We start from the raw sequence: 13772 nt of genomic DNA on the forward strand, positions 1-13772 counted from the left end.
ACTTTTGGGATTGGCCCTAATGTGCCTTGCACTTTGTGTATAGCTTTGTATTGTACTTCATTCCTGTTTGTTTTGAGCAACCTTATATTTTCATTTTCTTTGTTCTTCAGTGCTTTTGGCAGGTCAGAGCAGTCGGTTTGGGATGCTGACCTTTATTCTTGGTTCAGTTAGTTTTTCTCTTTCCTTTTGTTGTTTTATTAAATCTTGGCTGGAGTACCCTGGCTTCAAAGAGTCTCTCTTGTTTGCAGTCCAGACAGCCTTTGTTATCTTTTTCATGTTGCACTTTCAGTAGAGCCCTTTGCTTGTTGACCCTTTAAGTCTGTGTTTAAAACCCACTCTATATGGAAGGGAGAAACTGTGGCACTTTTACTAAATCTTGAGTGAATGCAGGAAGTGGTTCACACAGTCTGTGAAGTGATACTCCATGCCCTGAAGTAGCCAGAGAGGGGAGATGCAACAAAAAGCTCAGGAAATGCTTCTGGAACCAAACAGTCACAGTAATCAAGAGTGAAAACCTTTTAACCCACATGTAGAAGTTCACTGGAAGCAAAGCACGTGTAATTAAGCATAGGAATGCACGTGAAGCACAAAGAATTAAGCCAAACAGTGGCCTGATTTAAAGGCAGAGTTTTTAGAGCTCCAGCAGTAAAGCACAGCATTATTTGCCTCTTCTGTCACACTGAGATTCCCACCCTGAGTGGGTATCAGCTGGCATGTACAAGGCTGACAGGGCAAAGAGGAGCTTGGGATGGGTAGGTGTTCCCTCATTTTGAAGAAGGAATGCATATACCTGTCATTAGAAGTGGTCCTGGTGTTTGGGAACCTAGGAAACCACATTGCAATTAAATCCAAGGAAATGCTGTCTCCTCAGACACCACCCATTGCAAAACTAATTGCTTTGCCACAGTTGATAGCCCCTAGGGGGGCACAGTTTCCAAGCTATCATGGCCACCTACTTCTCAGTATTTCACAAAGTCAGAGAGCTGACAGAAGTGCTGCAGGTGCCCAGGGATTACTCACTTTTGTGTGGAAGCTGGAGACTCAGTTCTGACCCCTCATGTTTAGACAACAAGGTAATCTCACCTCCCTCAGTCCAGCATTGTTGCTGTAAGGCACAGTCACATGTGCTGGTTTGCTTTTCCTTCCACTCTTTAGAGGTGTTCCCTGATGTCTGCATCCTCAGGTCTTGCAGGATGTTGTGGTACCTTTAGATCATAAGAAACATGCCTGTTTCTTCCCAAAGTGTGTGGGTTTCTCTCATAAAGACATGGCAAGAGGCTGGTGCAGTTATACCTGCCTGGGCTGTAGCCTTGCATCTATCCTGCAATATTTCATTTCGTGGTGGGTTGTTACTACTCCTGCTGCTTGGAAGTCCTTCCAAAAACATGAGCAGTCTGGAGAATTATTTTTAGAAAGGCTGTGCCTTGCTCAGCTTGAGGGAATCTGTGACAGAATCCCAGTGCCATGCCTGCTAAGTAAAAGCCAAGCAGCAGCTTTGGTGTGGGCTGTCAGAGAAGGAGAATCACAGCAGAGCTGCTGCTGCCTGCGTGGGGGTGAATCTGAAATTAGCCTTAAATGTTGTTGCATGCACCTCCATAGGGTAACTCTGAAAGAGGGACTGCTTTGTGATTAGGAACTAGATTATTTCATTTTCCAGATAGGCCCTGGGTCAAATTTAAAGGGTAGAGTTGTGCTGGAAAACAATATAAACAGATTCCTGTGACAGTAAATGTGCTTTGTGCTTTTGTCTGTCTTTAAAATAATGAAAATATTTTTCTGATGCTATTTTGACATTTCAGCTAGCTGGTTCTTGAAAGTCACCATTATATTATGTAAGTTAGTACTAAACTGGGCCACATTCCTTTAATACCTGAAATTATTTTTTTAATGTAAATGTACTCTCTCTCAAAAATAAATATAACATGTTGATGTGGAATGTTATAGTTGAAGTTTTCCTTCTCAGCCAGGTTTACAGATATAAAGATGTTTTCATCCTCTCCGTTTATTAATTCAGTTCTCTTTTGTATGCAGAAGGGTTGCATTTTTTCAAGGCATGTAAGTCAATAATATAAATCATTCCTTGAGTGCATTCTGAGCCTCATGCTTACACCTGCAGAGTGTCTCCTTTTCTCCTCTACTCCTTGAGCTTTAAATAACTTAGAAGTGTACATGGTAATAACATTGACACTGAAAATTTACGAGCATGAAAAATGCAACATAGATATGCCTCTAGCTCAGCCTTTCATGAGCTTTATTTGGCAGAATATTCTTAGCATACTTTTTATTTTAAAATACTGTTTTAAAATCTGTACAGCTTATTCACTGTCATCTGTCTTCTCTTGCTCCCTTTCCCACCTGGATTTTATGTCATTGGATCAGAGGATCTACAGTATCTGAAATCTCTTGAATGTTGGTCATTCTGCAGAACTCTGACAGCAATATTCTGAATGCTTTCTCTTTTGTTGTTGCTTTTATTTTTATCTTTGTCTGTTTTCTGAAATAAAGTAAGTCATAATGTAAGAATAAATAGTGAGAGAATCTGTTAATATAAAACATTAACTTCTCTTGCCTGCCTAGGTATTTTAAGGCTACATATTCAGATCGGATAATTATAATTCTATCATTTACAAAAGGTTTTTGTTTGCACACCTGAGTCCTCAGCTGAAGTAGAAGTGTCTGCAGACTACAAGAGAGTCTGATCATGCATTGTTGTAGATCTGGCCAAAAACCAGGAACAAGACCTTTTGATCCTCTTTATTATTCATAAGAATCCAAGTCTGAATTGCTGAACAGTAGTAATAGATGTCTTTGCTTGTACTGTTGTGTGCAACCATTTCTCATTTCTAGTAAGAAAAAAAACATCAGTATGATAAACTTCATATGTCAAAGATAGCTCATATTCATGTACAAAGCTTACTGAGACTTGGCAAAGGTGTCTGCAGCTATTGCCTAATTCTGTACAAATCATATTCCAGCTTGCAGTTTCAGTTTCTCCTCAACAATGAGATGTTTTCCAAGCTTCTTTAATACCTGATTTACATTTAATGAGTCAGTGCATTCATAGCTGAAAACAATTTCTACCATTTCACTCCTAGTGAAGAAGACCCAAGAAAACAGCAATGTTTTCCAGGAGAATAAATGTCTGCATTTTAAGAATCCACTGTTTCTTGTCAGGCAAATTTTGAGCAATTCCTTTGAGCAAGCATCATGGAAGGAGGGAGCAAGGACTTGGGGGCATCAGAACTAAGTAATGTGCTGTCTCACAAGATGAAAACCTGTGAGCTGGAGTTGAGGTGTTGCTAGCCAGAGAGCAAACCACAGCAGTTCCTTGGGAGCAAAATGCCTGTAGACTCTTCTCTGTCTTCTTAAAAATACTCTACTCCAAGCCCTGTTTGAAGTATGTTTTTCTTTTCCAGTTTCTTTTTTCACTTGTGTTAAAGATGGCCAAGTCTCTATTCCTGCCAGGTAGGACCATGATGCTAATTGTCAAGCATTGCTGCCATGCAGAAAGGGGGGAAAAAGAAACAGCAGCTCTCCAGGGTGTCACTGCAGAATGTTTTATTTATGCTGCTGCAAGTGTGTGTCGTTGGTCCTTGGTCAGGCATCTTGGAGATAGTTTATGCTGGAATGTTTCTAGCCATTAAAGTAGATTCACAGGTGTCAGCAAGTTTAAACTTCACCCAGAAGGCTCTTGGCATTTTATTTCTTTTTTTTTTTTTTTTTTTTTTTTTTTTTTTTTTTTTTTTTTTTTTTTTTGCATAAGGAAGTAAAATAGAAGTTTCAGTTCTCAAGTGGTTGTGAAATTATGCAGCTTGTGCTGGAAAATCTACCTTCCTTGTTTTTCTTCACCTGCCAAGCCCTGTTGATATTGATAAGGATTATTTTCTAGGTATTTCTCTTTCTGAGATGAATTGAGTCTGCTGTTTGTCAGTTCAGAAATTCCACCATCTCACAAGCTAAGGGGATTCTCAGAAGTCATCCTTCCAGATGGTGTTTGCAGTGTAGTGCATGTAGCCATCTGACCTGAGTTTTGCCTCAATATGCTGTGTATTTACCATGGGCTCTCCCTCCTGTTAATTTTCTCCAGACTGGTTGAGACCATTTCATTTACTGAGTCAGTGGGTTTGCATATGAACAGCTGATCACCAGCTCTGGTGGGTTCTAAAGCCAGAAAGCAAGGTGCCATTGAGCCACTGCCTACCTTATATGCTTAATTAATTTCTCTGTGATGTTTCTAGCTTCTGAATGTTTTGCTGCTGGTTTTACACAGAAGGAGATGTTTGATGCATAATGTTGGGGTATTCCACCAACAGCCCAGATTTAGATTTTTCCAAATGTGCCACTGCTCTGCTTGCAGGGTGCACTGTGTATGTAGTGCCATCTGCCATCATTGATGCTGTATTGTACAGAATGAATGCCAGCCCCATTCAGAAGACTTTACTATGGTATCCAGCTCATCATCTGCTCTGCTTCACTTCAGCAGGTGTGAAAAGACCTGGACTGCCCTGCTGTGAAGCTTAGAAACCATGGAAATCACAGCCAAAAATGCCCATTTGGACACAGTGCCAGTCGATTCACTCGGAGCCAGTTCATTAGAGCCTGCATATTGCACTTTGCCAATGAGCTGATCTCCCACATCTATTGCCAGCTACTTCTTTCCTTCAAACAGCTGACATGTGTGCAAAGGCATTCATTCCAATTCATCAATTGCTTCAGCTTTTGCTCTAGTGTTACGTTAACAGCTATCAAAGGCTTGCTCTTCCCTCACTTCTGACCACGTAGATGTTGCCTCTTACCTTCTGGCAGGTCTCCAGAAGAGGCAGAGGTCTGAAAGCTTCTGCCTAGTGGGAGTTTTACCTCTTAAATTTTAAGCTACCAAAATGGGCATGGTGAAGTTGCTCCAACTCACCTGTATTAAAAATGTCACATAGAGTGTTGCACAGGGAGTGGGCACTTGGGTCCTAAAAGTGGGCTCTCAGTAAAAGGTGTTGCTTTGCCTGAAATAGGTGGAGAGTTTTAAATGTCCACTGGTATTCCAAACATATTAAAACAAATAGTTAAGTCCTGATCAGTTTTCTCAAGGGAAATTACTTTATAAGGTCTGAAAGGTATAGATTTTTACTTTAAATTTGCACCAAAAAAAAAGCCTCACTTTGTAGGCATTTAAAAATATAGAATACCCAACAAGTTCCTTCATTTTGATTGTCACCTGTTGGAAGTAGCCATGCAGACACCAAGTTTGATGGCACTAGCCTCCTATACCACAAACATTTGCCAGCAGCCTCTCTCACCAGTGCTGGTTCTGGTTGTTGGGTATGAGCTCAGCCCTCCTCAGCTGCCTCTGAATCTAAAATAGTTCCTGGACATCCTGCTTGACTCTGCTTTTTCTCTCTGGTGTCTGGGAGGTGAAAATGCTCACACTTGATGCTGTGTTTTCCACTGTCTGACACTGTGGAAATAGCCATGGGACTCCATGAATCCTATACAGAACTGGGGTGGGAGTGAGCTGGAAGTTAGACTTGACCAGTGTCCAGAGTTGACCAGCTTGTCCCCATAAGAACTGTGGGCACCTGTGATGGTTGCTGAACCACTCAAAATCTTACACATCAGTTTTGGATGTATGGCCAAAATAATGTAGCAAAATGGTTTCACAGACACAAACTGGCATATCTGTCTGTACATTTATCAGTCCTTGGGTCACACAGTACAATGGATTCCAGGCAGGTCCAGTGACTTTTGGACTGGAGAGAGAGAAGAGCCCTGTCTATATTATTCAGTCTCTGTCACAGTTTTGCAGTATAAAGTCACTTCTTTCTTTGTAGCTTTGGAGACCAGCAGATGAACCGTTGTGTTTACCCAAATTCAGTACTGATAATTAATACAATGGATATCCAGAATTTTGTTCTACCCACTCCAAAATTGTGATCATAAACTAGGAATAATAGCAACACTTCTGTCATTTTGATGCCTACATCTGATTTGGCTGCCAGAACAAACTACACCATGACATAGAAACATCAAGTAAAATTTAGCATATTTGTTCTATGTTGAGAAATGGATATGGATGTTCTGTTCTATCAAAGCAAGGAAGTAATATCAGGTGTTCCTTTGTAAAATGCAAATTTAATTCTAAGCCTCCTGACTTTGTGGGTGGCTTTGAAGTGCTAAAAAAATAGAGTGCTTTATTTAATATATATGGATACAAGATACTGTGCTGAACACTTTCTTGTGTCCAAAATATCCATCATTAATGTAGCTTTAACAAATCATTCCTTCAGCATTCTCACCTCTACTGGTTATTGAGATGAAACCCAGCTCTGAATATAATATATATGGGTATTTTACTTATGCTCTTTATCAGCAAAGGGCTAGTTCCTCTTGTTTTTCACAAGAAAATAAGACTATGTTCATATACTATGGATTGTGAAACTAACATGATGTGGAAGGAATTGTTTCTCTTTTTATACAATGGGAGAGAAAGTCATAAAATGAGAAAACCACATGAAATAATTTTACATACAGGGATAAATGCATAGAAATTGATTCAATTACATTATCATTACAAAAATGTTAGGAAAATGGTTCCCTGAAGTTTTTTAATTAATAAAAAAACCCATCAAATTATTACAGAACTTTAACTGAAAAATCTGTAGAAATTTGGATGGGAAGTAAAAACTGATTTTTGAAAAGAGTATCTGGGGGATGAGGATGGGATTACTGGTGATGCCTGTTTATTGTAGTTTTCTCCCTGTGTTTTTTGCTGCTACTGCTGCTGGAATATAAAAGTTTATTACTGAATAAGTTGTTAGTCTTAACTTGAATCTCTTAGGTGGCATCTTAGGGGAGTGTAGTCTTTGTACTGCTCAAAATAGAGGTATAATCTTACCCCTGTCAAATTAGCCACATATGTGAAAGCTAAAACAGACTGTTTAGACTCAACTTATCAAATAAATCTTTTAAACAGTAGTTTTAATGTTTAATAGCATATACTAAATATTACAGGCTTCTATATCTGTGGAGTTTCCTAAAGGGATGACATGAGTATGAGGATGGGACAATCAACTTTTTGGTGACTGGAAAGCAAGGAAAGAACTGAGAACTTTGTTGATTTTTGAATAATGTTTGTGATGTTTAATCTCATATGTTCCATTTCTTCTAGCTACGAATGTCCTGGCTCATCCATGGTGTGTTGCTGGGAAATGTATCCCTGGTGCTGGTGGAGAACAAGACAGGAAAGGAGCAGAGCTGGACATTCTGGCATTCAGAGAACAGAGAAGGTTTGGGAATATGGCAGTGGATGATCTTACCTCTCCCAGAGATACTGGATAGGTATGAGCCTTCTCCTCATTGTCCTGCATGGTGATCAATCCTGTCAGCACTAGCTGTCTGGTGATGAAAATGGCCAGCATTGCTCCTGGAAGCTGCTCCCTTGGGTAGAAGTGCTTTGTCCTCTGTTAGAAGCAGACAATGAGAATAATTTGAGTATTTTGGGAAAAGCATACAATTTTGCATCTCCAAAGTGAAAGTTTTGGTTCAAAAACTGATTCCATGGGTAGTCTACAGCAAGGTGCTTAAACTTCTGTGTCTCCATTTCATTGACTGGGAAACACTCTCTGCATACTGTTCTATGTTGTATGTTTGGTGCTCTCTCATGGTTTGCTAGAGTTGGAGGTGAGCTCCATAGCTTATTCTTTTTCTGGGTATCAAAGCCTCTGTTCAATCTGAGGATGAAGAGGTGGGAAAAGAGCCTGCTGCAAAATCAGACAAGGATCCATCTGAACACCCTTGTGTTAGCTGTAGCAGAACTCACCTTGCTAGAGGGCTGTGGCAGCCATGGCTCTGTTCTGGCTTTAAGCATAGGAGGTTTATCTGGTAGTGCTTGTGTTGTTTTAGCTGTTTCTTACCAGTTATCTATAAAGGAATACTCTTGTTCATTGTTTACTTTTAATGTGTGAAGTTTCTAGAGAAGGCACAGACATACTTCACCTCCTGCTGCCCTGGCCCTTAGGCTGCAAGATGCATCTACTTTCTGTGTCATGAGCACTGGTGTCCCTTGTAATTTTGGAAACCTCTGCCCTAAAAATAATGGATTTCATTAAGGGGTAGTTTGCCTTCTAAGGACTTTGAACAAACATGATATGAATATGTCTTTTATCTTCCTGGCACTTGGGGATGCACATAGGCTGCAAATACAACAAGGACACTGCCAGTGCTTTGGTCCTGAATGTATAATTAATATGTGTGCGTCAAAGATTTTAAAAATGCCAGCATTAAGCTTATTGTGCAATCACTGGTGAAGCACCATTTGTAAAAATACCTGGTTACTTCATTCCCCTCAGCTGTGTTTCCTTTGAAGAATGGTATATTTTGCCGTTATTATTTATGTGATTTATTTCCTAATGTTGCCAGGGGAATGTTTTGTACCTGAATTATTCTGTACCCTTGTACTATTGCTTTCCTTTAAATTCTCTCTGGTTGCACAGTCAGGCAGGGAACACTTTGATCTTAGGAGTCGGGTTACTAGTGGTTTATAAGAAATCATGGATTCAGCTGATAACACAGTGCTGACTATTATGTATCAGGGGCTGACATGCTTTCTTCCCTTTGCTTACAGAGAAAGACATATGGGTTCCCTGAAGGAAGGGAGTTTGTTGGAGGTTAAGACATAAGCAAGGAAAACTTTGAAGTTTTGGCTTCTTTTGAAAAGTTTTTGTCGTTATTTATTCACAGAAACTGCACTAGGTTAATGATTTTTTCTTCTAAGATTGATTTAATTGAAACCAATCCTTCCTAGGAAGAAAGAAGTCTCCCATGAGACTTGGAGATACTGTAAGCATCTTTCTTACCATCTCAAAACCCATTTCTTAGGAAATCTGGACTGTTGTACAGATTAGGTAGGAATTCTATGGAAGTATATACCACAATGGTACTGGTGAGACTCGTGTATAAATGGAGATAAATGACAGTTTTATTGAACTGTAAGTAGTTAATTGATGTGAACACAGTGCTGGTGCTGCAGAGAGCTTGCCATGTCTGTCTTTTTCTAATTGGTTCTTGTGTCAGAAGCTATGAGGGTCTGTGTTAGAACCTCAATATTGTGCCAATATTCCTACAGGAGGCGCTGAAAGTTAAATCACCTCACAGAAGTAAAGCTCTTGAGAAAAGCACACCAGTGCCCCAGTTTCAGACAAAATTAAAGCACATTCCCTTGTGACTGGGAAACTGAATGGAAAGTGTTATTAATAACAGGATAATATGTTCTAAAACTGCTCAAAAGCATGCTTGTTTAAAAGATGCTTAGCCATAATTTCGATGTTTGGCTTACAGCACTTCAAAGAATCATTAGGAAGACTTCCAAGAAATTAGATCAGCTCTATCTTTAGAAACAGACATTTCTTAAATGTTTGATATCCCTCAGGCTGTTGGAAGAAATTATACTTTGGCAGAAAATCACAACTAGAACATTTCAGGTGAATTGGCAATAACAGAAAAGAGGGATGAGTAAGACAAAGAAGGTAAATTGTGACTGAGGGATGGTAGATGTCTAGCTCTGTGTTTGCCTGGGCAACCTTGGACACATGCAATCAGAATTTCAGCCTGTGTGTGGTCTTACCTCTCCTGCATGGACTTGAAAGAAGCTGAAGTGCTGGCACTTTACATCTTCCTGAAGTTATCTACTCACTTTTGTTCTAGAAGATGTTAGCAGAACAATCCTGAGAGCTCATGTGTTGTATTGATCAACAGAGTTGTAACCCAATTCCAAATGCTTGGTATCCTTTGGGCATGGGGGAGGAAGGGCCAAGGCTCTGGTCAATCAATTTGTGTCATCAAAGCAGCTACAATTAAAGAAGCCAGCTATGGGCAAGAGCTCCTTAAATTGTTGGATGAACAGGTTGTGCCTACCAGAGATAAAAGGCAGCACCTCCAGAGGTGCTGCTTTTTAAGTTGTCAGTGAGATATACTCAACATCAACAAACAATCCTTGCTGTGATTTGTTATCCCCTGTAGAGCTGCTTACCCCTCTCTAAAGGATGCATTATCTACAAATCAAATAATCTGCACAGAAAGCTAGAGAAATGGTTATCTTTACTTACTGGAATTTGCACATTAGTGCAATACTGCAACATTTGGATTGAGAGTAGAATAGAGAGCCACCTTAATGTAAGATTGTTTTACTTGATGGAAAATTGCTATTTTTTTTTCCAGTGAAAAGTGATGAGCCTGTCAAGGATTGCTCTTTTTTAACTTCACACATGCAAGGAGGAAACAGTCTTGAAAACCATGTTGTAGCTGGCAGTTTGGGCTTGTTTTTTAGTACATGTGAATTTAAATTTTAGTAATGATAATGTTGTGAGAATGTGACAGCAAGAGCAAACAGAAGCCTGATATAATTGAAGATGAGTGATTTGTGTAGCTAATAATTAGACATTCTGTTAGTTAAACAGTGTGGTCAAGGTACAGCACACAGATAAAACACAACTACATGTAACTAAGTGATTCTCTGGAGCTTGCTGTAGGCTGATGCTCATTATCACCAACGCTTAGCAACTGTTTGCTACACAGTGTGAGAGGTGGAAAAGGATTAACTCTAATAGGCTGAAGCCTGACTGGAAAATTAAAGCTGTAAAGAAACAAATTCTTAATCTCTTGATTTTTGCATCCTTCAAGCTGAGGCCAGCCATGTGGAGCAGCACATTGACTAAAAGTTCTCTGGGACTCTCTAGCACAGACTGAAGTTGCCTGGATGTAGATTTCATGTGAGCCATCCCAGCCCAGCTCTGGACTTAAGGCCTATATTCTCTACTAACCCTCTCCTTTTCTTTTAAAATATTTCACTTTAACCTCTGTAAGGGGAATATGGTAAAAATTACTAATATCAGTAGTAACCTGTCCCACCTCAGTGCAGTCTCATGACAGAAGAAGACTGTGAAGAAATATAAATGGAATTTACAGGTGTTTACTGGTTAGAAAGGTTTTTTTGGTTTCCTTACTTCTTAAGTTCAATTTTTTTGGCATTACAACATCTAAATTTTTAGCCAGTCTTTATTAGTAGTGACTGGATGGAGGAAGGAATAAGAGAAGTTTACTTGAGGTCCCTAGAAATTAAATTTTCAGTCATGAATAGCATCACCATTTGCCTTGTCACTGATAGCAAGGCCAGGCCATGTCCTTCTAGCAGGGAAGCATGTTCAGAAAGTGAAAAACTAATTTTCTTTTGGTCCCATAGTACTCAGAGTGCTTCAAAATTATTTTCTTGCTGACAACCTTCTCCTGAACACAGACTGAGAATTTTATTATGTTGGAAGGGATCAGGAAGGTGACTTACCTGGAAGGCTGGGTAAGGACAAGAGCTTCCTGAGGAGGAAAGCAGAAAGGCCTACAGTCAGCAGGTACCTCAGAGGGTGATGCTCTGCTGCAACAAGTCAGAATTCATGTCCCAATAACTGCACTTTCTATTTTGTTTTAACTGGCTTCATTGCCTATTCTCATTTTGCTGACTTGCTGGGCTTTTACAAACTAGAATAAGCAAGCAAGCAAGTAAGGATAAGTTTTAAGTGCTCTAGAGAATGCAGGTCTTAGATACCAATGTAGAAGACCCAGTTCTAGTGAAGGTTGAAAAACATAGTCCTAGATACTAGTGTTGAAAATAAGCTTGTGTAGAGGTTCCAGGAGCATAGTTTTAGGCATAATAGAACTATAGTAAGAATATTGCTTTCATTTTTTAGATAGAACAAGATAGCCCATATGCATAGTTTATATGTAACCTGGCATGTTGGGAAAGTAGAATTCTAATGGGTTAAGAAGTAATGGTGTAAGTTCATGTCTTTAGCTTGTTGGGTAATTTGTGTATAAGAATCTATGCACTGGGGAGAGATTTGCTTTTTGCTTTTGTTCCTCTCCTCTCCTCTCCTCTCCTCTCCTCTCCTCTCCTCTCCTCTCCTCTCCTCTCCTCTCCTCTCCTCTCCTCTCCTCTCCTCTCCTCTCCTCTCCTCTCCTCTCCTCTCCTCTCTCCTCTCCTCTCCTCTCCTCTCCTCTCCTCTCCTCTCCTCTCCTCTCCTCTCCTCTCCTCTCCTCTCCTCTCCTCTCCTCTCCTCTCCTCTCCTCTCCTCTCCTCTCCTCTCCTCTCCTCTCCTCTCCTCTCCTCTCCTCTCCTCCTCCTCTCCTCTCCTCCTCCTCTCCTCACCTCTCCTCATCATCATCACCTGAAGAAGAGAGGAGCTGCCACAGCAACATTGGTCCTGCTGAGACCTCAACAGGAGCAGCTTCTAGTTCTAATTGGGACTTTATGTCTGTTTAGGACTCTTTGCCAAAAACTTTAGCATGGACTTTAATGCTCTTTGCCTTTTGAGACTGGTGTGCCTTTGCAATAAACAACTTCATGGCAAGTAATAGCTGTTCGGCTCTTTAAAGAAAACAATCACTACCCAACAACCAATTGTCTCCCAAAGCAGAAAAAAAGGAAGGGTAACATACAGAGACACCAAAATGGGACTCTAATGTCAGTGAAGAAGGAGTCAAATTCTAGATAGGAGAGGATTGAGGAGATGCCTTAATCTTAGGCTCAAATTCTTTTTTGTGAGTCTATGGTGAAGATATATTTGATACTTCAGACTTTGGTTTTTCCCTGGAACTCATGAAAATGCGTTGGGAAGATGCAGTGTTCTAAGCCAACTGTAAGCTGAGGCACCAGTACTGAAGCAAGTAAATGCTCCTATGATCCAATGAGAAATTTGAACAGAGAGAGTTGAGAAACTTCGCCCCAGGAATAAAAGAAGAAAACTTCTGTTCCCAGAAATGGATGAAAAGAACTTTTATTTTTTTATGCTAGAACAGCTCATCCTTAAAAAAGTACCCCAGTAAGTTGACATGGCCCATAAACGCAGCTGTGGGAAGGGTGCAGAAGATGGCAGGGACTTCACAGTTGCAGATTTCTGGGTGGCTGCTATTCATGGAATTTAAAAGCCACAAGAGAACTGTTTCTTGTAAAGAAGTCTCCATGGCATGGCAAGAGAGACTCCTCTCCTGAAGTAGACTATATTATTTTAGAGGTGGTAAACTGACCAAAAGTTCCAGGTTTTGTCTCTTTATGTTATAGTGGGAAGGAAAAGAGGGTGTTGGGGGAGAAGTGTTCTGAAGGTTTATTCTGATTTTCTTATTTTTCTTTTCATTCTCTTAAGAAAGTTTTTCTTTATACCCTTTAAAGTTTTGAGCCTGTTTTACCCTCTTCCTCCTAGTCCATATCTCACAGCAGGAAATGAGTAAATAATTTCTAGTGGGTGCACTGGTGTCTGGCCAGCACTAAACCCACTACACAATTGGTGCATTGGCTGGGAAACTCAAATTAGCAAACCAAAACTGCTACACTGGGTTTTGATTTCCATACCCATGTGGGATTCCCTTTCAGCCCATGGGAGTGAGATTGTTCTGTCTGGCTCCTTCAGCAGCTCTGGTCTCAATGGCAGCCACAGCACCTGGGGACCCTCTTACTCATTGCAGCAGTAAGAAGAAATTGTCTCATCTCATTCCCCTGTACCTCCACCAGCTGTGGCTAAGCACTCTTCTTGTCCAGTAATTTTTCTTGTATTGTTATGTCTTTCTCTCTCATTCCTTTCAGAATTTATATATATGTGTCTGAATGTCAGGTTACCCATTTGGGAAAAAAAAAAAGGAAAAGGAAGGTTCTTGGCAATATCTTTGACCCAGGTGCCTGTTTATCTCATGTTACCCATATATCTGCCTTCACATTACCACGAATATATTAATTAGTAACA

General features: G+C 40.2%; 1 protein-coding gene and 1 long non-coding RNA gene across 3 annotated transcripts in view; one reads left to right on the forward strand and one right to left on the reverse strand.

The window, feature by feature from the left end:
* Positions 1-2480: 2480 nt before the first annotated feature.
* LOC306798212 lies at positions 2481-11514 on the reverse strand. Of its 2 annotated transcripts, none has more exons than XR_013773299.1 (3): positions 11327-11514; positions 7308-7451; positions 2481-2494 (listed from the first exon to the last, which is right to left on the reverse strand). It is a non-coding gene; the product is annotated as an uncharacterized lncRNA (long non-coding RNA). The 2 variants fall into 2 exon arrangements; XR_013773300.1 differs by lacking the exon at positions 2481-2494 and adding an exon at positions 7106-7213.
* Positions 7166-13772, forward strand: part of ALK (ALK receptor tyrosine kinase) — a gene marked incomplete at its 5' end in the record, with an annotated part of 56692 nt that continues 50085 nt past the window's right edge. The window contains 1 exon segment of the mRNA XM_079298159.1: positions 7166-7329. Coding sequence (XP_079154285.1) covers positions 7166-7329 — 164 coding nt within the window.

Source organism: Erithacus rubecula (genome assembly GCF_903797595.1).
Source record: "Erithacus rubecula genome assembly, chromosome: 2".
NCBI lineage: Eukaryota > Metazoa > Chordata > Aves > Passeriformes > Muscicapidae > Erithacus > Erithacus rubecula.